Below are 25,350 nucleotides of genomic sequence, written 5' to 3' on the forward strand. Positions count from 1 at the left end.
GGAGAGGTCTGACCTCTGAGTTGGACGATTCACCACGGCGTTGTGCGGTTTCACTGTTTCCAGTCCAAATGGATGCTCTGCATTGATTTATTCAATAAATGTAATTCATTTCTGATGCTGCCAAGAAAACAAAACAGATTATGGATTGGCTGGGGCTGTACAAACAAAAATGCAACATTACATTGTAGTTTCGAGAAGCAAACTGGATCCACTTATGTTTGGCAGTTACCAGAGGATGTAAGGAACAGGATGTAAACATCAGTTGTGTGAACAGCAGCTTTTCATCTTGGATATGTCAGAGTCAACTTCTTTGATCAGGTACACTGGGTTCTGCTCCTTCCAGGTCCTGTGACACCTGCGAAGTAATGAGTGGAAAAGATGAAACAAAAGCTGAGTTCGTGTTCCAGCCCTTTGAGGTGGCTGGCCACAAGCAGGCCACGACCCCCAGCATTATGTGTCTCTGGTATTTGGACTGCAAATGCAGGAAAGGGAGCTTGAAAAGGCACAATCTGGAGCTATGCAACAAAACAGGTAAAATATATTATGGTTTGCATGCCCATAGGAAAGGATTAAGGATGCATTCACATCTCTGACGGGCTCCATGCACAGCACCATTTTCAAGTTGAGGCACTTAACGTCAGTACCTATGGTACGAATAAGATGTCTCATTTTTGGAGAAGGTGATTTACTCACTCTCCACTATAGCTGTCACAGGAATATATGGAAGAAAAAACAAGAGTGAAGATTTTAAACAGTACCTTTCAGAGGTATCCTGTGGACATACTGAGGTTTAGAAAGGTCCTTGTCGTCCTGTTCAAGTTTCACTGATAACTAGTTATTTGAGGTGACTTTTTACCAAACCATGGGCATTTCTTCTTGTCTGCCACCATACTCTTGTTTGGTTTGTATTTTAAATACAGTCCCACTAGAAAATTAACAGTTGCAATAATACACAAATGAAACACCCCAAAATCTTTTAGCAAGGTTTAAGACCAGCTGCTGTCACTTTTTGAATAACAGCTAAATTAATGCATAAGTAGAAGAACCCTGCAAGAGCTGGTATTGTGGTGTAAAAGAAAGGGGTCTAATTACAAAGTAGACCAATCAAGTACTGATATAAAATGGTGGAGCTCTTTTGTTAGGAAACCTTCGCTTTCTTAGACCAAAAGAAACTCTAACCAAACATTGTTTTCTTTCTCTGCTAAATTAAACACATTAATTCTGTATTAGCTGAATGGGTGTTTACGTGAGTTAGTTGTTCAGAGTACTGCTCTGGAATCTCCACTGTAAATCAAATATCTAGACTCACAGGATTATTCCAGTTTATCTGGAGAGCACTCTCCAGAAAGCATTTTTGTTTGAAAATGATGACTGAGTAAATCTCATATGATCTGCTGAATTTAACTACGTACACTATTAAAAGAATATGGAATGACCAGAGAGACATCCAAGAAGGAGGGTCATTAGATGGCTATGGTCATCTTTTTATTGTCATCTTTTTTTTTCTTCCCTATTTAGAAAGAAAATCAAGTCACCTCTTGATTTATTCTTAGATCTGAATTCTATTTTCTATGAACACATCTTTTTGTACAGCAACTTACAGGGTCCTGGTTCATAAAAGGACACCTGCAATACAGTTCTCTATACTATGTTTATTACCATTACATTTAATAGGCAACATATTGAGGCTTTTTGTTTGTATCTTTGTTTCTGGGTCTTACCAGGTCAAGAACTCTAGATGTTATATCAAATTTGGGACCAGGTTCAGCAGAGTGTGTCATGTCTACTCTGTGCTTGAGTGTGAGATCTGTCCTGGCTGTAGGCAGCCTGGCCAAAAAACAGTAGAGGCTGGGTGTGCATTTCCAGGGCCTGACCATGTGCTTTCTGCTGGACGGGGTTGGTGTGGAGTGCTGCTGTTTCGACTGCTGATGCTTCCTCCTTCCCATACCCTCATCCTCCTATTCCGTGAAAGGTAAAAAATGGTGGAATGAAGCATAAAAGGCCCTTGTTTTGTAGCAGTTGCTATGGTAGTAACTGAAAATGTTCCAAAAAATAAAACACACGCTGTTTTTTTTTTATAGTGTTGGCACTTAAAATAGGTTCTTTGCTACCTTTAACAATGTCTTAGGAAAAAAAATAGTGTTTTTCAGACTTATAAACTGTGATACATCCTAAAGCATACCTGCATTGTACTTCAGGTTGCTCCATCCGTCCTTGGGATGCTGTGTGTGGGAACACATGCTTGCTGTATGTATAGGTGCAATTGGCAGAGGATGAGTTTCATTTGCTTCCAAGTTCAAATTTAAGTTTTGAGTAATGATTTAAACCCTGAGAATGAGTTGTCAGTTTGATCTGCCTGTGTCTAGGAGAATATGGCTTGTGTTTGTAAAACCGTGTTTAAGTTATTTTTGCAGTTGTGTGGCTTAATTCTGCAGAACCTGGTGTATACAAGTGAGTTTATTCATAATGGTTGTGCCAGGAAGTCATGGTTGGATTTGCTAGCCACTGAGCATGGCACTAGCAGTGTTCCTGAGGCAAGAACAGAAATACTTAGGTTATATATGACCAGAATCAAAGATAAGGATGGAAGAAGCTGTAAAGAGATAAGCACAGAAACTCGTGGGATTTGTAGTTTTTGCATGAAATATAGCACATGCTGTTGGCTCGATGAAAGGGCTTCAAAATGTCTGGTGCTGTCTTTCTAGAAGGGTTTGTTCCTACTGCAGAGCTGGAAGGGTGGCTTGAATCCCCATCTGCTCTTGAGCTAGCGTAGTGCCCATTAGGATGGAAGTGATGCAGTACTCGAGGCGTGAAAACCTGTGGTGAGCCAGGTTCTGACTTTCACCTTCTCAGTGCTGGTCTGTCCTTAACAAGGAATAAGGAATCAGTGTGTTCCCTCTTAATCCTCATGAGACCCATCCAAAGCAGCGGGTTGTGCTGTGCCCGCTCCTAGCATCAGCTGCCTTCTCCTCAGAGATTCGCAGCACCGCTCGGGAGCAGCAAATGTCATTGCCAGGAACGCGACACAGTGTTCCTGAAAACAAAAATGGACTCGTCCCCACTCGTTCAAAGCACACTTCTCTCTCGCCGCGTTTCTTCTCTGTGTTGTGGCATAGTGACTGCTGCAAACCTTCCAGTGCATATATCAGGTTACAGATGAGTGCAGGCCCCGTGGCTCTTGGAACAGCATGGGGCTGGTTTTGTTTACCGATGACATTTATCCTCTCATTTCCTTTTGGACGCAAGACAGCTCCTCGCTGTCTGATGGGGAATATACTTACAGGACCTTCTTTTCATGCCGTAGCTGATGATAAACACTCCAGTGCACGGTGTCGTGTCTGCTTGCCACGGAGCTGCTTTTACCACTTTCAGCAGTCGGTCTGGCAGGAGCTGGCTTGGCAGGAAAGCAGAAGGGTTTCTAAAGTGCAATTATCTTCTCTTGCAGGAGCAGACCGAGAGCGGATGACAGCTAATCATGAGACGTACCTTCTCATGGCGGGCACGCAGAATGACATGGAGGATTGGGTGAAATCCATTCGCAGGGTTATATGGGCACCATTTGGAGGAGGTGAGTCAGCGAGAGAACATGCAAGGCTCCAAGCTGCACAAAGACATAGGGGCGATTTTGTCGTCTCTCGCTCTCAGCCAGAATTTGAAGAGGAGGAAACAAGAACAGTCTAGATCTTTCCAAAAAGCGTAACAGGTCCTTTGTTTTCACTTGCAGCACAGGCATCAGGTGTGTTCCTACACTAAGCACTCAATTAAAAGCTTTAAACTATCTGGAACTACTCTCCTTGATAGGGATAGCACAGGACAGCATGTTACCAAGGTGAGGGAAGTTTTCACAGATGTGTCTTCTACAAAATCAGATTTCCACTGGGAGACCTAGGGTAATTCCTTTGGTCACCAGCTAAGAGACAATCCATGTTAGAAGAAGCTGTCAGTGATTCTCCTGCCAGTGACAATGTTATTATAAATCTGTATGCTCTGATAGTGAGCCTTGGAGTATTAGCCACAAGCACTGTATGCTAGGCTTTTTCTTGTGATGGGCAGACCCAACAATTTCGATAGTACTGAATTTATGGGAAGAGCAACTGGATTGCATTGTGTGCTTTTTTTGCTTTTTGCAGGTGTTGTTAGCATGGAAAAATAAGGCAGGGTTGTCTCTGATCATGGAGAAAAGCAGTTATCACAGAAAGCTGTGATTGGTGACTGCATACACCTTTTTATTTTCACCTGTCAGACACAGCACAGGAGAGAGGATGGGAGGGACTGAAGGAAACTACTGTTTTTTGATTAAAACTTTCCTTCTAAGCCACCCCCCATCTTCTTCTGTGTTTTGTTCAGGTTGTTCAGTTCTTAGAAGGCTTTGTCCTCACTGGTGGGCTGCCCTGAGGGACTTGGTCAGCTGGGGCTTGCCTGGCACGTCTTCAAACATTTCTGTCTTCCTGTGGTTCCTCCTGGGGAAACATGTGCTGGAAAGATCATGCTAAGCAGTCATCTTGCTGAGAAGTGGTCTTATGTATTGATAAGTTGGTACAGTCCTTGGCATATAGGTTTTGCAGGATGATGTTTTTAAAACCCACAAAGTGAGAGGTTTATCCTCAAAAGTGTGGTCTTCTACAGGCTTATTGAGTTTGTGTGGGGAGGTGGGAGGGCCATGGGCTTCTGAAGTTAGGCTAGGGAAAAACGTACTTTGTATAGCACATGTTCATGTAGCACAAAGATTATCTTTCCCCAACCTTCTGTTCATGAAGAAGGCCTCATGTTGAGCTCTTCAGCGTTCTCCCACTCGAGTCAAATGGCAGTGTAAGCTACTGCAGCAATGCAGACACTTGGGTGCATAACAGAGATGTATTTTTCACAGAGAGCAGCTCTCTCTCTGTGTTGTATACCTGTTTTCCACCAGCACAGCATCTGTCCATGCCAGACAGTGAGCTGCAGCAGCCCTGCAGTACTTGGGCAAAGGGAGAGGTGTCACCATTTTACAGGTGGGGAGCTAACGTCTGGTGAAGCCGTGTTTCTAGCCCCCATCTGCGCAGAGGCTGTGACAGAGCTACAGATAGAAACCAAATCTCCTGAGCCCTGACCCCATGCTTTCTTCACCAGCCCCTCATTTGCTTTTATAGGGCAAGAGCTATTTCTGTTTTACAGCTGGGAATCCTTCCAGCCACCATGGAAACTCGCAGGACACCCTCATTGTTGTAAGAGTGTTTAATGCCAAATACTGAGAGAAGCACCTAGCTGAGGAGTTTGCAAGCTGATTTGAGAAAAAAAAAAAAAAAAAGAGAGAAGAGTGCAATCTTTAAATTACTGCTTAAATAAATTTGTAGTTGACACACTTGTAAATGTGTTCTTGTTTCCCTATTGGATATCTTGAGCATATACACTGACTTTAGGATTACTTTATTAGGAAACAAACAGTTAATTCCTGGAAAACATGAGAATAGACGGTATGTGATTTTGGGTTTAGCGTTTATGGAGAACATCTGACTCAGTACAAGGTAAAAGCAGTATCAGGGGAGGTGTCACCATTACGAACTGTGCCAATGCAATGTTCCCTGGTTGACTAACTATGGGTTATTTAAGTTGACGTTCTGAGATATCTGAAGTCTTAACAAGGACTGTTAGCTGTTCTGTAATCATGTATGGGTGGACACACTCCTATTTTTCTTACCTGTTCCCACAGGGACGTGTTTACAGCTGCTCTGCAACAGTCTGACCCTCCTAAAGAAGGGTTCCTCTGGCTTAAGGTGTTTAAGAGCCTGTCTTGATCAGCTGTAGCCTCTGAAGTTAAAAAATCTATTACATTAGCTATAAACAAGATATAGAAAAGTTGTGGTTGTATAATAATGACTAACCAGTAACTAAAACATTTCTTGCAACACAAAATTATTTCAGACAGCTGATTAATCGCAGTACCTGTTTTCTAGCTGCTTCCTAAATTTCAACACTTTAAACCACAATAGTCTGGTGTCATAAAAGTTGCGTGCCACTTTCATGAGCAATGTATTTGAATTTTCTGGTTCTTTTAAACACTGTAAGCAACTTGTGTGTGTGCGTGTGTGTGTTCAATGGATGCCTCTGAGTCCTGGTGAGCCACCTGTACGTGAAGTTTGGCTTGCAGTGGAAAAGGACTCCTGGTACCAAGGAGCTCTGTGAATGATTAACCGTATCATTAAAATGTTATTTGTTAACCTGTGCTAGAAAGAGAAGAGGAGGGGAGGGAGGAGGGAAGCCGCTGTGGTGATCAGAAACAGCTTGTTTTTTGCACGACAAGCACAAGGTGACTGTGGAAAAATCTCTGTCAGGGAAGAGAAATGTAAATGAGCCAGGGCATGTAATGCCTGTTTGCACACGAAATTCCTTCCGTGATTAGATTTTAAAAGGCAGTTTTTTTCCAGGAGGGGAAGGCCTGTCCTCTAACTGCAGAGCCTGCGATGACGGGGGAGGGAGGAGGCGAGAAGGAGCGCGAGCGTTTTGCAGGGTCGTGGCAGGAGGTCTGGTACCTCCTGCGGGAGCTGGGCACAGCCTGCCTGCTGCTCGAGCTGCCGCCCGCCACAGCCGCCTGAAGTCAACTCAAAGTCACCCGGTGGAGCAGAGGCAGCCGCGCTGCACCAGCAGCAGCAGCAGCAGCAGCAGCAGCTCCCTCCTCTCCGCCGCTTCCCTGCACCTGCTGCATGCGAGGGGCTGGCGCAGCGGCGGTGGCTGCCATTGCCAGGCGTGGGACCGGGAGGGAGCGAGCAGAGCATCCCCGTGTGGAGGCATGTATTCCTCGGCGGCAGCCCGGGATCCTGCTGGCAAGGACGCCTTGCTGCTGCTGCATCTGACGTGTTTCTCCCACGAGAGCTGCTGGTAGTTCGAAGGCGGTCGGATGAGGAGCCCACGCGGACGTCAGGCAGCCAGGTATATAAAAGGCCTTCGGAGAGGAATCCGCTATGGACTGAGAGCCCTTGGGGTGAAGGGGCTGCTTTTTATGCTCCTCCGTTGCAGAGATAAAAGGAGCCGGCAAGGGGTATCGTATCCCAGAGGATTCTTTGGTGGCCTTTTGGGTATTTTCTCCTCTTTCTCCTTGTGCACCGCAGAGCGCTGACCTTTTCCCGTGGAATTGAAGTCTCTGCCACTCCACCCCCTGTTCCAGCTGGGAGGACGAGGTCTTTCTCCGCCTCTGTCTGTGCGGGCACTTCTGTTTGAATGGAAGATACATCTTTCTGCTGAAACTCTTTTGTTGTGACATTGCATAATAGACGGTTGTCTTACTGCAGGAAATAAAAGAAACGAAAGGAAACAGAGAGACGGAAGGAAATTGTTCCCTAAAGCAAAACTGAAGCAGGGAAGAGAACACTAAAATTACTTCAAGCTTTCTCCAAGAGCTAGAAGACCACTAATCTCCTAGCTCCAGAGGAAAATACTCTATTACAGAAACTCCTCAGCAGTCAGTAACGATGAGCAGCCCTGGTGTTTTGTCTGGATGCAGCTGCTAAAGGAAAGCTTTGGAGGGACGTGGGGTCTCTGGCCTGTATGATGCCTGAAGACAGAAATGCTGGAGTCCGCAGCCCAGGTGCCTTAGCGGCACCTCCTTTCATTCCTAAAACTACTTACAGGAAAATTAAGCGGTGTTTTAGTTTCCGTAAAGGTAGGTCTGTTCTCTCACTCTGTTCTGCTTTGCTAGTGAAGCCAGGTTTCGGAGAAGTCATGGGGGCTGCATGTGCAGGCAGATGAGAGCACCGAAACAAAAGGCATGAAACAATGCAGATGCTGACATTTCATGAATGATTTATTTACTTCTTTGTTCATTTGTTTGTAGTTGGCCAGCTGATACTGTCTCCTCTACATAATAACCCATGAATGATGGGCTGCCTGAAAGAGGTGGCTTGAGACAAGATTATTGCAGAGCTTCTGAGCAAAAATCACTGAGAGGAGCTGGGGAACTGGACCTGGGATGCTAACTGCTGCCTGTTTGGCTGGCAAAATACCGGGGAAAAGAGTTTGGGTTTTTATCTTGTCTGTGTGGGAGGCAAGAAAAGAGGGAGTAAAGGAACATGATAAACAGGTAAAAGTGCATGTGTGCAGAAGAACAAGTCCCTGGATTCAGAGATTTCTGATGGACTGAAGTGGATCCTTACAGTGCACTGTCCTGCTGCAAGTGCTGCATTGCCACTTGATTCTGCTGTCCTGCAGCCTGCACTTGCCTTTCCACCTGCTGCAGAGAGATTTTTTAAGGCCAGTTTTCTTCTGCAGTGCATGTACACCTGTAGAGGCAGAGCATGGCAGTGCTGAGGGGAGGAAGGCAAAGAGGAGGCTGGCTTTCAAAATGTGTCAGCTGGAAGGGAAACACATGTCTGGGAGCGATACAGCAAGTGATGTAAGGTACCACGGTGCTGGGGCTGAGGGGGGGAAAACTGCCTCTGTGGTAAGGATAAAAAATGTGGGTGGGGAAAGAGGGAAATGTTGGTGCTGCCTTAGAAACTATGCTGGAGCAGGAAATCCAAGTGTAAGGGCTAAACCGTCATGTTCTGAAGTGTGAGAAATGATCTTAACACGGGGCTTATACGAATACGGTCATCATGTGCTCCTCCCTGATGTGTCCCTCCCTGCTGCCATTTGTCCTTTTGCAAGCCCAGCAGCTCTCTGCTTGCAGCACTCGGTGGTGATGTAGTGACCTCACTGCTTTTGAGGGTGCTGTGTGCAGGCAGGGGCAATGCCCTGAAACAAGGAATCACAACCGGTGGGGTGCTCCCTGCAGAACTAGAGCAGGGATCAGCTATTGCCTTCCCCTGACATGGCACCGAAAGCTGTTTGTCCCCTGTAACCTCCTCCTGAGGCCAGCGTTTTCCATGCTTGCTGGAGTTTCCATGCCCAGGAGGATGTGGATATGTCTGTATCAAGCGTGCAAGCGCATTTCAAGGTATTGGTGTAAATTAGAGCTGTCTGTGCCCTGTTTGTACACCTAACTATTTGAGAAATGTTTGGAAATTTAATAAAGGATTAACTGATAATTTTGCGGGCAGCTGCCTTTTTGCCCCAGGGCACAGCCTTAGCCTCTCCAAGAAGACCTCAGCTGTTTACTCCTTCCCCATATGTTTTGACGCAGCAATTCTTCGTGTCTAAGACCCCAGTGAAGCTGCAGCACTTTGGGCAGAGGACTGAATGACAAAGGCCATGCTGCTCATTTGCTTTCCTCTAAATATCATTTGTTTCAGTTCCTTTCCTACACACATGTTCTGTCAAGAGTGTTGCTGTGAGGTCCCTAGATCAGAGAGCTCAGAATGATGGTGCACATGTTTAACGAGGTCCATGTCCCACTGGAGTCAACAGAAATACGATCATTAATTGGACTTTCAGTTAAGCCTTTACAGTGACTTAACAGGCAAATTAAGCCAACTACACTCATCTTACTAATTGGCTTCAAGAATTCTTGTAACTTCATTTGCAGATTGTATACCTATGTGTAAAAATGGTCAAAGCTAGCCTTCTGCAAACCCAGCCCATACACTTAAATAAATCAGATAGATAAATTCTAAGCTGTGCAATACAACACAGCAAAGAAAATTAACAGGGAAAGCCATTGACTGCTCACTGGAAGAACTACAGGGAAATCACAACATTGTGACATGACAGAGACGTACCATCGTGAGGATGCAAGTTGTAGAACCCCTGCTGGAAATCCAGATGAAAGCTGCATGGTGTTAGGCCCTGGAAAATGAAATGTCCTTTGGAGGAAGGTCACATCATAGGAGAAATGGCTGCTCAGAAGGTGGCATCTGAACAGAGACAGAGCCAAAAGTCTTTTAAGCCCAAATCAGAGAAGATGCTCTCTGCTTGAGAAGTATCGTGGGAACCTCCTGAGGGGGCACACAGTAAGTGCAGAAAGGAATGGATACCCGAGGGTGACTTGCTACTGCATGCAGCGGTGAGAACATCGGCTGGCATGTGAGTGACCAGTTTTGGAGAAGAAAGCGGCACTGGCTATGGCCAGAGAAAGAGTAGCAGCCCTAATCCAGCTGTGTTAAGCTCCTGGTGATGTTTTAAAATTTGCCTCGCTTCTTTTCCAGCCAGTAGCTATGTCTGCTCTTCTTTCAGACTTGTTTTTTTCTAAGCAGTAACCTCTGTTGTGCAGCTGTGCTCAACTCCAGGGCAGGGACCTTATCTCCTGCTGGCATCACATTGACTGTGGGGTAGGAGAAGGCTTGTAGGTAAGAAAATGAGTGAAACAGGAACAAAATTCTGCCATTGCTGTGTTTTTGTTTGTTTGTTTGTTTGTTTGTTTGTTTGTTTTTTTCCTCCTCTCCTTTACATTTAAAACATCTGTAGAGAAGAAGGAAATACTGCCTGCATTTGATCCACTCAAAATTGCATGTAGTGCTGGGGAACAGCAAAGCACAAAGCTGTTAAGAAAATAACAGTTTAAAGCTCCGTATGAAGTGTTACATGGCCATGCCAGGGCTTGTTCCCTGTGTTGCTGTTGAAGACCCTTCCCCTGATCTTTCATTTTCAGTGTCAATTACTGATTCGAGTTTGAGGGGTGCCTCAGGTACTCTAATCTGAGACCAGTTCCCTAGCCCTTAACTGGCCCTTTCTGATCAGTTTGGTCCATAAACCAAGAGCATGTTCTGGAAGGAGGAAGATCCTCTGCTGCACAGTGAGGGAACACGCTGTACAGGCTCTGTGTTGAAATTATCAGCCCTCTGGGCGTTATGCTTCTGAAAACGTTGCTGCTGCCTGAATTGCTCAGGGGCAGCATGGAAAAGGCAGAACCTTCTGGTTCACCAGCCATGTGTGCTGCGGTAGGGCTGGAGAGGCAGGCAGTTGTTTTCCAAGTGATTTGTCAAGGAGCAAGGAGCCGAACTGCTGCCTAGGTCTTCTCCCTCCTTTCTTCTTGCTGGATTGGAGTCAATAGATTTGAGATGTGACCCTTGACTGTGTGCGGTAGTTACGGAGACCATTGACTAACAGCATTCTTAAATTTTGAAAACATGCTCTAACTCTGAGTATGTACCATTGAAAATACCACAGCGCTTTCACAACTCTTGAGCAGACACACACAGAATTTAGACAGAGCACTGCAGTGTCTTTCATGAGCTTTATGGATATCCGTTAGCCTTGGAAATCCAGTTTCTCAAAATGTTTACAAAACTTCTGCCGCGGGAATGTTCTAGTTAATGAATAACCACTCAGCATGCCCTTTGCTAGCATGTGATTTTCCTCTTTGATGTTATGCGTGATCTTGGCTTAATTGGATATAGCCTTAAAGACCTACAAGGGCCTCTCTGAAAAAGCAGTTCTGTTGATTAAATCTAAAGACTGGTCAGAACTGGAAACCTGTACATTTCCCTGCCTTCTTCCAGTTGTGGGAAAGACAAGCAAGTTGCTGCCGTGTGAATGCCAAATTTGCTTGTTTTTGTTGCTTTCTTCTCTGACACCCTATCCACAGGTCAGCATTCATGCATCTGTGCATTTCTGGATTTTAGAGAGAATGAGATTTAGGAGAACTTGGGTTTGGATTGCAACACGAGGGCTCTTTTATTTCTTTTTCCATGGAGGTTTTCTTGCTTAGTTACAGTGTTATAAGTTGACTTCAAAAAAAAAAAAAAAAAAAAAGCAAAAAACAGCATTTGAACTTAAATCTGTGGTTTTGGTTATTCTGTTGTCTCTGTAATTTGGACCATCATTTCACAGCCTCTCTGCAGAGGAGATGCTAGGAGATCAGCATCTCAGTCTTCATGAACCATTCATCTGCGGTGTCTCTGGTGTAGTCACTTGTGATATAAGAGGAGATAAGGACCTTAGAAAGAGACAGTGAAAGAAAGGGAACCTTTACAGGGCAATGATCTTGGCTTTTATTCCTCGACATTGAAAAACCCAACATAAAACAAAAAGATGATGAACAAGGTAAAAGTTAGGACAAAATTAGGTGGAAGCAGAGTTGTCATGTTTCTGCCTCTTCTGCCCCTGGCAACAGAGTACTTTTTCCATAAGGCATCAGCCTGTAACTTCAAGTCAATATTTATGCAGGCTTATCACAACTAATTCCTTTCATGGCTAAGTGTTGCTCGGTGTGGTGTTCTGTATTTATTAGGTGAAAGAAATAATTCCTTTGGAGAAGTTCAGTCTACACTTCAAAACCACACCAAGCCTGCCTGAGATGAATTCCAAAGCCAACCTGGAAAACAGAGTATAGTAAATGGTGACTTTAAAGCTCTTAATGCATGACGTGTTGATTTCCCATTGATTTCCCATGAGACTGAGGTCTTTAGGTTAGTGCATATTTTTTCAACATCACCACCCTACCTCTGAGCTTCTCAAAGCAGAGTGTGGAAATCCTCGTGCCTCCAAGGCAGATAAACGATTGTCACCATTCACATAGTTAGAGAGCCAACTCTCTGAGGCTTCATCTGGGATGTGGGCGGTGGTGTGCATAGACCCCTCTGGCTGTGAAGATAAACGTGACCAGACTGGATGCAACTGTGTTCTGAAGGTTGTGTGGGATCTGAATCCAATCCGTCAAATCTAGACAACTGCTGTGGTTATTCTGCCTCTCCCCCAGGCATTCCCAGCTGTGTGTATTTTAAGTGTCTCAATAAAAGTCCCTTAATTTGCAAACCACCTTATTGCAGTTAGTAGTAGAAATACTTCAATGTTTACACTTTGGGAACCCAAATCGGGACATTTTTGGCCCTGATTTCAATGACATTGTTTTTGTTCACAGTGGTCATCTCTGCATCATACCAGGTTTTATTTTTCCTCATGTATAGTTTGTTTTTTAAAGTTTTTTCTTCAGTATCTGTGATTTGCTGCTGTAATAAATTTAGGGACTTCAGGGGACTGGGATGGTTAGTGGATGGAGCGGGAGTACAGGGGGTGTTTTCCTCTATCCCTACAGTGCCAGGGAGGGGTACAGGGAAGACCCAGAAAGCCCACCTGATAAACACATGGCTCAGAGGCTGGTGCCAACACAGAAGTGTTGTGTTTTTTTTTTGACCATGGGGCGCTTACTTGGCATCCGGCCTGATAGCTGCAGATGGGTCCCACCTATCTCTGAGGGGGAAAATGGATCCTAGCCCAGGAGCTGGCAGGGCTTCATTGAGAGGGCTTTAAACTAAGTAAGAAGGGGGGCGGGGATGAAATGAGGCTCATTAGAGATGAGCCCGGGGGAGAGGGCAATGGCCCAATTGAAGTGCATCTACACTAATGTAGTATAGATGCACTAATGGACTGTGCGCTTCGACACATGGTCTAAAATTTTGGGTAGACCTGTGTAGTGCCATGAGTTGGACTTGATGATTCTTATGGGTCCCTTCCAACTCAGGATATTGTATGATTCTATGATGCACGCAGCACGGGCAACAAACAGGAGGAGCTGGAAGCCACCATGCGGCAAGCAAGCGATGACTTGGTTGCCATCACTGAAACGTGGTGGGACCACTCCCATGGCTGGAGTGCTGCAATGACTGGCTACAGGCTCTTCAGAAGGGACAGGCAGCACAGAAGGGGAGGTGATGTGGCTCTCTATATTATAGAGTGTTTTGATGTTGTGAAACTTGAGGCTGGGAATGATAAGGTTGAGTCCTTACGGGTTAGGATCAGTGGGAAGGTCAACAAGGCAGGCATCCTGGTGAGGGTCTGTTATAGACCACCAAACCAGGATGAGGAGATGGATGAGGTGTTCTACAAGCAGCTGGCAGAAGTCATGCAATTGCCAGCACTTGTTCTTGTGGGGACTTCAACTTCCCAGACATATCCTGGAAATAAAATACAGCTCAGAGGGAGCAGTCTAGGAAGTTTCTGGAGAGCATTGAAGATACCTTCCTGACACAGCTGGTTAGTGAGCCTACCAGGGGACGTGCCCCGCTAGACCTTCTGTTCACAAACAGAGAAAGACTGGTGGGAGATGTGGTGGTCGGGAGCTGTCTTGGGCAGAGTGATCATGAAATTTTAGTGTTCTCTATTCTCAGTAAAGTCAGAAGGGGGACCAATAAAACTGCTGTCTTAGATTTCTGGAGGGTAGATTTTGAGCTGTTCAGGTCACTGGTTGGCAGAGTCCCCTGGCTGGCAGTTCTGAAGGGCAGAGGAGTCCAGGAAGGCTGAGCGCGCTTCAAGAAGGAAATCTTAAAGACTCAGGAGCAAACCGTCCCCATGCGCCCAAAGACGAGTCGGTGACAGCAGCATCCTGGCTTGTATCAGAAGCAGTGTGGCCAGCAGGTCTCGGGAAGTGATTGTCCCCCTGTACTCAGCTCTGGTGAGGCTGCACCTCGAGTACTGTGTTCAGTTTTGGGCCCCTCGCTACAAGAAGGACATCGAGGTGCTCGAGCGAGTCCAGAGAAGGGCGATGAAGCTGGTGAGGGGCCTGGAGAACAAGTCCTACGAGGAGCGGCTGAGGGGGCTGGGCTTGTTCAGCCTGGAGAAAAGGAGGCTCAGGGGCGACCTTATTGCTCTCTACAGGTACCTTAAAGGAGGCTGTAGTGAGGTGGGGGTTGGTCTATTCACCCATGTGCCTGGTGACAGGACGAGGGGGAATGGGCTGAAGTTGCGCCAGGGGAGGTTTAGGTTGGATGTTAGGAAGAACTTCCTTACCGAAAGGGTTGTGAGGCATTGGCTGCCCAGGGAGGTGGTGGAGTCACCATCCCTGGAAGTCTTTAAAAGACGTTTAGATGTAGAGCTTAGGGATATGGTTTAGTGGAGGACTTGTTAGTGTTAGGTCAGAGGTTGGACTAGGTGATCTTGGAGGTCTCTTCCAACCTAGATGATTCTGTGATTCTGTAATACACATCTAAGTTGGTCATACCCATTTCAGGTATGTCACCTTTTGTACATGAATCACTCCTTACTTTCTCTGTGAGTTCAAAAATGCTGTGTAGCACTACTTCTGGGCATCTTAATGCTTTATGGTTGCCAGCTGTTTTCAATATTCTACAGCTTGTGTTGGGATGCATCAGCAACATATAACAACATGGGCATTCTTTTTTGCTCCCACCACACAAACCCCCTTATTCTAGTTTTATTCATTATGTATTAGGCATGCTTTGAAAGCCAACTCTTTTAAAAAAAAAAAAGGCACTATCCCAAAAAATGAAGTGATGTGTTTTGACTACAGTGTCATTACTAATACTAGTTTCAAAGCAGTCTGGTAGGTTTGAGAACTTAATCTTCCTTCTGCAAAATGTGAACTGGTCTGCAAAATGCACGTTATCGAATGGAATGTTAGCACGGAGAGAAGAAAGTTGAGCTAATAGGACAGAGCTTATTCATAGTAAGCGTACTGTCAGCAAGCGTGAGTTGTAATTGTATGTCATGTAATTGGAATATTTGTATTTTCCACTGATGAAAAGAATTGAAAATTCTTGTGTCAAAAGCAAGAACTGTTGAAGGAAAGCTCTGAATGTACATTCATGGGACAAAATAAGGAGAGAAGGATCAAATTCTGCACCTAAGGAGGAATAACCTCAGGGAAACAGCTCCATGGAAGAGAACCTGGGTATCCCAGGGGACAGCAAGTTGGACAGAAGACAGCAGTGGGCCTGGCAGCAAGGAAGTCTGACTACAAATTGGGCTGTATGAACAGGAGCAGAGACAGCAGAGGGAGGGAAGCGAACCTCATCTACTCGGCATTTGTTAGATCCTATTCCAAATACTCTCTGTTCAGCCAAGGGGCCACCAAGGTGCTGGAGCTGGAGCACACGCTGTGCGAAGACAGGCAGAGAGAGCAGTGTGTGTTTAGCCAGGAGAACGGGCGGCTTTGGGGGCAGCAAAAAGTGGCTGTCTCAGATAGTAAGAGAAAATTGTCAGGAAGATGGAGCTGGGCTTTTCTACAACAGTGGGTGGAGGGAGGCTAAGAGACCACTGGCATACACTGAACAAGATAGTTTCAGACAGGCTAAAATAAGGAAAGGTGTTTTACCTTGACAGCCAAGTAGTAGGAACAGGTTGCCCAGAGAGGTTGTGAACCTGGTTGTGAAGAGGTTTTGGAACTGTCACGTGCCATTTCCTTTATCTGCTTAATGAGCTGTATCACACGGTTCAAGTGATAAAGAATCAGAGCTTAATGAAGTTTTTGTGTCATCCCAAACCAGAAAAAGGTTTGGATTTGTTTTAGGGGGTAGAACAGTAGAAGAGGGTCTTTCTGAATTGATTTCCCTAATGGAGCTGAGTCTTTAGATGAAGGTCTTGGGTGCAATTCCAAAAGCAGAAGGGCCCTTGAAATCCCCGAATTCCTAGAATCACACTGATTCCTTAACTAACTAAACATCAGACCTTCTCCTTAATTCTGCTTCATTTAGAAAGAGTCTAGAAAATGGGGGGGACTTGAGGATGTCCTCAGTGTTGCCAGCAGCAGCCCTTGACTCAGGGAAATACGAGAAGCCCAAATTCATATAATACTTTTGTGATGCCCTGGGCGAGTTCGCAGGAGATGAGGAGGGTAAGTAATAAATAAGAAAACATACTTAATGCCCTCTGCCAGCACGACAAAGCTGAACTTCAGGGACACAACTATTTTACATTAGTCAGTATCCTTCTAAGCTTGATTGACTCTGAAATTTCAAAATTCCTTCTTGAATCAAAAATTTTGGGATTTTTTTTAAAAAAAACAAAACAAAACAAAACTTTTTTTGAAAAAAAGTTGGCTAATAAAGAGTGACTGTGTAATGTTTAGTCACTTCGCCTACTGCTGTTTTTGGCATCCACATGTGTGAGTACCGTGGAAATCACAAAATGTGCTTGCTGCTCTGCATCTCAGTATAATTTGTGGATGGTATAATCTCAGTATAATTTGTGCTGGACATCGTTATTCTCACCGGTCATTTTCTGTGTTAGCATAAAAATAATTGCACTTAAAGGCAAGCCCCAAACCTTCAGTGTGGGTGACTGACAGCTTGCTATCTACTTGCAGTAACATCCCAGAGCATACAGAAGGCAACTTTCAGCACAAGGACAGGCAGGAGTTACCCTTCTTTTGTTGCAGGAAGAATGTACACATTGAAGGGTGCTCTGAAGGACGCTTTGCTCTGCATCCTACCTTAGGTTTTGGTTACTTACATGTTTACGTATCAGTGATTTGTGGGTGAAAGAGGTTCTTGGGGCAAGAGGCAAGAGCTGACTGGCTCATCTGTTGGCTTTCTATAGAAAAACCAAAATAACTCTGTTCTCCTTGCTGTGCATTTTCAAACTGGTAGGACCTGTGTGCTCACTGCAGGGCAGAATTTGACTTACTGCTTTTCTTGTTTGTTTGGTTTTTTCACTTTCTGTCATACCTAATTGCAAAAGCAGTCTTTCAAATATAGGTAGTTATTTGGTATTTAGTTTCTTATCATGGCTGCCTTAGAGCTGTTCATTGTGTTGCTATATATAGAAATTGAATTGCCTTGCTTCAGCCCCAGCTTCAATCAACAAATGGTCTCAAGGGAGAACTCCCATCACAGATGATATACCTGAACATTGCTGTGACAATGCTTGTGATGGCTGGCTCTGCAGCTGGAAAGGGAGAGGTAAAACAGTTACAGAAGAGGAGTTGAATTTCCGGTGTCCACAATGGTATCCTCTGTTTGGGGTTGAAGTTAATTTTGTTGGTAAAATTCCATGTTTTTCCAAGGCTAAAGCCAAACACTGGTTTCCTGAAGTTTTGTCTGACGTGGTTTTGCCTTTCATTTCTTGATCTTTTTTGTACACACAATTTATTGTTCCTAAAGTGATAATGCAGCTGGCAATAAATAGTAGGAGAGGTCTTTGCTTATGTTGTGAAATGCAATTAATTGTTTGGTTTAGTATGAACCAAATCTCGAGTTATATTTATCTGTGTTCCGTGTGTAAAGGTAATATTTATATGTAATTAAAACTCATACAGAAACTACCTAATTTTATACGCATCATTAGGCACAAGCTAAGAAAATGGAGATTCACTTTTGAATCAGAAGGTTTGTTGACAGAAAATGCTATTTGTAATATTTCTCTGTGTTTTGTGCTTTTGGTCTGAAAAGTCACTTCAAATTTTTATTTATTTTCTTATTAAAGAGCATTTTAGAGCACTGTTGTATAATATGTCATCATCATATTTATGTGACAGCATCAGACGTGAAATGCAGGAATTTATCCTTAAGAAAGGGGTGCATTAATTGTCCATGCATTGAAGTGACCTGTAGATTGCATGGGTTGCAGTGGAAGACACAGGCTCCTCGCGTGCTTTTTGTGAATCACAACCATGTCACATCTCTCTTTCATGTAGGTATTTTTGGCCAGAAACTAGAAGACACTGTCCGATACGAAAAGCGATATGGGAACCGCCTGGCTCCTATGCTGGTGGAGCAGTGTGTGGATTTTATCCGGCAGCGGGGGCTGAAAGAAGAAGGCCTTTTTCGGCTGCCTGGGCAGGCTAACCTTGTCAAGGAGTTGCAGGATGCGTTTGACTGTGGAGAGAAGCCTTCTTTTGACAGGTAAAATCCTCCAGCTGTCCCCCACGCCCTGAAGCCTAGGTAGGACACAAAGCGGTGTGCTGTTCTGGCTGACCCAAGGTGCTGTAAGACACGTGGCAGCGGCGATAGAATGAATGCTTTTGTACTTTTTTTTCTGCATGTTTCCTATTATCATTGTAACATTTTATTTTATTTTTTTTTCTGACTTTGATGTCTGGTTTCAAAGCATTTCTGGAGGAGTTCCATTTATGAAATGCTGGTTAGGAAATGTATCATTAATGGTTTGGCTTAATCAGAAATATCTGGATTTTCTTGATCTTGGTATAACTCGAAATGCAGTGTTGGTGCTGGGATTTAGTCAGTACCATAAAGGAAGAATTTGTCTCATCACCAATTGCAATATGTTCTGTTACCTATAAAACTGAATGGAAGGGAAGTCCGATTTTGTTTGATCTTTTATAATTTTGAGCCTCTTGCTTTAAAAAACAAAGGCTGCTGTGGCTGTAATCATAAACCCCAATGATTTTTAGTGTCCAGGTCCAAGATGCGTTCCAGTATTGATATAATTTTGCAAAGCTATTAAGAATTTTATGGGCCAAAAACGCAGTCCTATTCACACATCCTGTAGATGGCTTCAATCTGTAAGATCAATCTTCTGGGTAAGTTCAGCTCTTCTGAAACAACAACTGCAATAGTTTGTATATTCAGAAGGCATACAGTCAAAGAAACAGAACCAGTTGATTACAAATGCCCCAAAGCCTGCATTAAGCTCCGTATTAAGAGTTAGTATGATGTTAATGAAATTCCGGTTTCGGGGATTGTAGTCCTCGATGTGTGCTGTAAGTAACACCCATAAATACACCTCCAAAATGGATTTGGGATCCTTCATTCCCAGCAGGGCTCTAATCTGAATTAGGAGGAGGAAGAGGCAGGCTACATTTATTTTGTGGGACCTTTGATAGCAATCCAAGTAATGGGAAGGAAAGCACAGCTTGATTTTTAGTGCAAAAATATACCATGATATGAACCTGATTGCTGGAAAACATTTACCTCCTCTTCTTCCCTACTTCTCTATGAAGTAGGCAAATTTAGTATGTATGAAGGTATGTGTTTCACAGATGCACAGAAAGCAGACATCTGTAGTCTGTTTTATCTTGAACAGTTTCCTAAGTCCTGATGCTTAATCTAAGAAATGCCAAGAATTTATAATTGTGTGGAAAAGCAAAGTGATTTTCTTCATACGAGTTTTATTAATTCCTCATCAGAAGGTGAGAGTTAGGATGACTGACCAGAAAACAGTTTTGTGGAGCTGGAAAACTCTGGGAAGTGATAAGCTTACCTGGTAAATGTTTGAAGCATGTTTACAGACCGTTCAAATATAGCCTAATTTACCTAAAACCATGTAGAAAATTACAGTAATTGGGAACCTGCTGGGTATCTTTTCCTTTCTTTGACATTTAGCTAAATATTGCTGGTCATGTTCCTGGCACAATCTCTACCAAAGGTACAAGTGGGCAAATGCTACGGGCAAATGAAACCAAAGGTTATTTTTTCAATGCCTGCAAGCCAAATGATCGTGGAGGAAATGCTTAAGAAACAGACTGGCCCCAAGCCCCAGGAAGATGATGTACTGAACACCCCACTGAGACGTGCAGCTTGAAAGAGGTGCATAAAGTCTGTCTATTCAAAGCAAATGAGACCAGAGATGAGCTGCTTAAATTATTTTTGCAAAGTTATTTAACAGTGTCTGTAGCACACACTAATGAGACCCAGGAACAGGCACGCAGGTTGAGCTTTAGCAGATGAAATGGAGAAGAGAGTTTAAACGCCAGTGCTGTGAAGTAAGCACATGATCTCCACTACAGCAAAAAAGAAACATGAGCAGGAGTTAGCTATCAGTCTTTAGTAGTGCAGTTCTGCTTCTGAAGCTGAGAATTTATAGAAGACCAGCTTTGTATCCCTGTGCGTCCTTTTTCGAAGGGTCCTTTTTCTGGTTACTTTTTCACATTTGAATTTGGAGGTAATGTGTGACTTTGCTGTAGCAAATGGACCAGAAGTCAGGCAGATTTAATCTCTGCTCTCACCTCTGCCATTGGGCATCTACTTTTTTCCTACAATCTTTTGTTTCAGTTGTATGCTTTGGAGTTCATTTCACAGTTTTGAAAGAATACCTACATACTACCTTGGTTTTGGGTAGCCTTTCTTTTCCTTGTGCTGAAGAGCAGCATGTTCTCTGGGTTTGATGGAAATGGTATGGCAAGCTGAGCTCCTGGAAAGTGGCCACAGGCTGAAAAGTTGCTGTAGAGAAAGGAGTGTATGCTAGGGGAGGGGGCTGTGCTTAGTTTTTGTCATGGAGTTCGAAATCCACTGGGTTTATTCTGTAATTATCTATTTGTAGTCACCAGCCTGGTAGTGCAAAATCTCCTGTTTTTTGTTTATTAATTTACATTCCCTCCTTCTCATACATCAGTAGTAATAATGATTGAGCGTTTAGAGCTTGGCTGACAGTTTTGTTGATGGGACAAGAAACACAATGGAAGCCAGGTCACGCTTCCATAGCAGTGCCGGGTCACCAGCTTGGACTGGGAGAAAGACTGGCTGTTGTCATTGGGGCTGGAAGTAATACAAAGAGCTGATGTTTGAGTAGTTTGCCATTTTTCATAGTGACATTTTTTCTGCATGTAAGTACACGTAGGTGAAACAAAGACTTCAGAATTAATGAAGTCACCGTGAAATGCGTAGGTATGCAGGTGTATGGGTTTATGTGAGAAATTAGATTATTAAATAACCATTCTTATGCTTTGTTAGCTTATTCTGTACAATTCACAACTTGTAGAAACAAAAGGAAAAAGAAAGGTAAGGTTTTACAGTTGTGATTAGTACTCTTTTAATATTAAATTTCTATTTTTGGGAGATGGAGTTCAATTGCACAGATATCTTTTTTTGCGCAGTGGCCTTGAGCGTAGCTGCTGTCCACGGTTCTCTGGATACACTGCCCTTATCCCCTCCCGTGCTCCTGTCCGTGCCCGTTTGACAAAGACAAATGAAAGCAAACAGGAAGAGCACGATGCATTTTAAGGGAGAAAACTAGCCTTGCTCAGAGGATAGAAAAATTGCAGCCATGTTTTGGAAACATGAGACACATCTGACAAATTGTAGCTCCCATGAGTTAGCAGCTGGATGTGCTGTTGCTGGTCAGTTACAAAAATGTAGTGAATCCAGGACAATTCAGAAAATAGCAAAAAATCTTCACATATTAATTTGAGCTTGATCTTATTTTATAGGTTGATAAAATGTTGCTTAAGAATTGTGAGCTTTGTGTACACAATTCAGTGAGAGTGGAGCCAATATTTGAAATTTCTTAAACTTGCAAAATGACAAAACCCGGTATCCAATCTGAAACATCCAACATCCCAGCTGCTATGAAAACTGGCACATCAGCATTTACATTTCTTGTGGTCTTGCAAAGGGGAGGTACAGTTGCAAAAGCAGAAAAATGCTGATGCCTTTTGTATGAAGGAAAAAAAATAATAATAATGAAAACTGTATGACAGTTTAAAAAAAATCAAATAATATCCCACTCCGTATGTATGTATTATATGCACATCCTATGATATCTGTTTTGAGGAACTAGCACTAGAATTAGTTAATCACGTGAGCTCACTACTATTTGAAATATCCCTGGTATTTGCCATCTCTGTGTAGAATTGTCCCCTCCAGGGAATCCATTTTGCTTGCCTTTGGGGTAGGTTTCTTTCTGCTTGTGTGGCTTACATTTTAAATTTGAAGTCCCTCAGCTGCATTACAAATCACACGTTTGTAAAGATACGAAGTGGATTATGACTATTTGTTCTGTAAAATTAGCATAGGAAATATGGCACTGCATAAGGAAAATAGCAATAAGGGTTCATTTTGCAATTTTTACACACAAAATTTGATTATTCTTTTTATATTATCTCTTTCCTTCTACTGTTCATCACAGTTATTGCCAGAAGACATGAGAATTATGATTTCTCAGGGAGAAAAAAATATTTGAAGTGTCACTGAAACAGATATTAATACTTACGTGACTGATCTATGTATGTGGCTTGGAATTTCCAACTGTTATTGTTGATATATATAGCCCAGTAGTTTGCTGGGGTTTAGAATCGCATTGTTTACCTGCCTGCGTTTTTGAGTATGCACAAAAGAAAAGGCAAGCACACACTTGCACATTTAGCAAAACAAAATCCCTTTTCCATTCTCTCATGCGTATAGATCGCTTTAAAAGAGAAGGCAGTAGGTGATAGGACAAAATATTCCTTGTTGCTCTAGTCGCCGTAGCTGTCAGCTGAGAAAAGGATATGTAAGTGGCAGGATGTGATGGCTGGCAAATATTAGCCATTATTCACCGCAGTCAAACAATCCAGAGCATGGAACTAGCACATTTAATCTCTGTACATTTAATCACCGGGATTGTCAAAGAAAAAGAGGTGAATGATGAGGATGGTACGAGGTAATATCCTCGGTGTCAGAAGGACCACATGCCCAAGTCAATATACAGAGAACAGCACTGTCTACCAATCGTTCCTGCATCCTCCCTCAGCAAGGGCATACTCAAAGCATACCATAAATTACTTTCAACTTCAAATCGACCTGACTGAATGATTTTAGGGAGGATTCTTCTCCACTGGCTGTGTCTGCACATATCCTGAAGCCCATGAAGAGTGCATGTATCAGAGGGAAGACAGCGAAGACACAGTCTTCCTGAGCATGCTGAGACAGCAAGGCAATCACTTAGGGCTTCTGAGATTTTTTGCTTCTAGGACTAAAGCAGCCCCCCTGTGTAGCAACGCACAAGAACACCAACCTCATGTACAGCAGGGCATGGGCACCCCCTCGCTGGCTCTGTGAGGGGTAATGGGGACACTCAGCCTTCCAGGCTTGGTATAAAACTACAATGCTGATGCAAAAGAGAGAAAGCAGGTGTGCCAGCTCTAGATTCAAGACTTCTCTGAACAGTGGACATGGGGACAGCATTTTCCAGATTGCTGGAAAAGGCAACTTGATAAGGACAGCTGATTGTATTTTAAAACTGTTGAGCAGACAAAACAAAGGAGACTCTGAAGAAAGTACAGCTATAAAGAAATACTCTGGTCCCTGGTGGAGTTATTATGGTGTGTTATGTATGTCTTTTCTGAATCGAGGTACAACAATTGAATGAAAAGCCTGGCAAAACAAATGCTTTTGTAGCATGGAAGTAATTGTGCTTTCCAGAAAACCTTACTTTTTCAGTCCTCAGGCAGTGATCTATCAAGATCCTCCATGGTTTTAGGGCTTAGCAGTTCCCAGGAAAGCTGTCAGAGTTTTAGAAGGCGACTATATACAACATTTAAAAGCATAATACTGAAATACTTTTATCTTTTTGTTCTTTGTTATGTGTTAGTATTATTGTAGTGTATGGAAAGATGTTCTGGAAGAGAACAAGACAGACCTTTGTTTGTTGTTCCTTTAATTATCATTAAGGCATTCCTTGCTGCTAGGCAGCATCCCCCCCAACCCCAGCAGAGGTCTGCGATGCAGAGGAAAGGACCACTCTTCTAGGCACTGCACAGGCCTTGGCACTTAGTAATCTATCTAGGAGGCCAGCCTAGTTCCCTTTACAGTCTCATGCAATGGGAGCTGTCTTTTTGGGGGTGCACTGGCACTGTGAGGGCTACAGGTAGACAGGGACTTGGATATCACTAGTTAAGAATTTTCTTCATTTTCCAAATACAATCCTCTATGTAAGAAGTTGTTTAGAAACAGTTCCCCACAAGAATGGGGCTTTATTCCTTTCCTAGGGGAAAAAAGCACAGTAATCCCTACACAAAGCACTTACGTGAAATGAAGTTTTTACTAGAAAGCCAGTTCCTGCCAACACAAATGGCCTTAGGCTTGTGTAAATTCCCATCCGTTTGTGCCTGTGGTGTTCCAGGCTTCCTTCCCTGATCCTCACAAATGACACCCTGCTCATCACTTGTGCATCTGGAGCCACTTCCAAGTCTGCTCTAACCCCGGCCCTATTCCTACCCAGCTAGCAGAAATTACCTCTGCATATGGCATGAGTTAAGAGACCTAATCTAGCAATTAAATACACGTTAACAAAGATATTCTAGTGTGATGCAAGGGTCATTAAATCAGTTTAATTGGTGTCCTGCTGTAGGAGTGTGTGGTTTTGGTTATTGGCAGCGAACAAGAATTTGTAGTTGCTTTGCATGAATTTCAGTTTCAGAAACAGAGTTGCTCCTTAACCTTTGTGAAGACACCTGCTTTTCACTTGTTGGTGTGGGGCTGTAATTTAAGAAGGCAAGAAAGGGCATTTTCCACTACCAATGGCAAGTTTTTAAGAAAGGATGACATTTTGTAAGCATGTGGAGTGTTTTAGCACATCCTTATACAATAAGGCTTGCCAGATTTGTGGCTTTCTCTTCCAATAAGCAAGAAGAGGTAGTTTACTTGTGGGGCTTACCCAGTTTTATATATTTGTAGAATGCCTGCAAAATCTCTGCAGAAACGTACCAGCCTCTTTGAACAACCTAGCAATGATTAGATATTTTGGCAGCATGTTGGCTGGAGGCAGCTAATTGTTTCCTGATAGGAACCCATCTGTTTTTTAGGCCTCAGAAAGCATCCACCACCTCTTTTTAATGATCTATATTTCGTAAGTAATCTTTCATGTCCTTCCACAAAGTCTGTCTCTTTCTGTCCTAAACTGCTGTCTTCGTTGCTCTTCTTGAAGCATCAGGCTCTAGAATGAATTGGCTCCTGTTATAACTTCTGCAGTGGATGTCTAACTTGCAAATAATCTGTCAATCTTTAGTATTCCTTGCAGTGCTTGCTGAAACATGAGAAATTCTGATTATATATTGGGATTTTTTAATTATTTTTTTTCAGCAAGAGTGTGACCAGATAGTGGAGGAGGCAC

The 25,350-nt window shown here is 43.5% G+C and overlaps 1 protein-coding gene across 10 annotated transcripts in view; it reads left to right on the forward strand.

Annotated features, from left to right (window-relative positions):
• Window positions 1-25,350, forward strand: part of ARHGAP24 (Rho GTPase activating protein 24) — a 214,846-nt gene that overhangs the window by 175,101 nt on the left and 14,395 nt on the right. For 8 of the 10 annotated variants that reach the window (XM_072037526.1, XM_072037528.1, XM_038177988.2 and 5 more), the window contains 2 exons: window positions 3,446-3,568; window positions 18,218-18,425. In XM_072037526.1, the coding sequence (XP_071893627.1) occupies window positions 3,446-3,568; window positions 18,218-18,425 (331 nt within the window). Of the gene's footprint in view, window positions 1-3,445; window positions 3,569-6,404; window positions 7,637-18,217; window positions 18,426-25,350 lie in introns of those variants that run through there. The other 2 variants (XM_038177990.2, XM_072037524.1) reach the window with 2 other exon arrangements.

Source organism: Anas platyrhynchos, chromosome 4 (assembly GCF_047663525.1).
Source record: "Anas platyrhynchos isolate ZD024472 breed Pekin duck chromosome 4, IASCAAS_PekinDuck_T2T, whole genome shotgun sequence".
Taxonomy (NCBI): domain Eukaryota; kingdom Metazoa; phylum Chordata; class Aves; order Anseriformes; family Anatidae; genus Anas; species Anas platyrhynchos.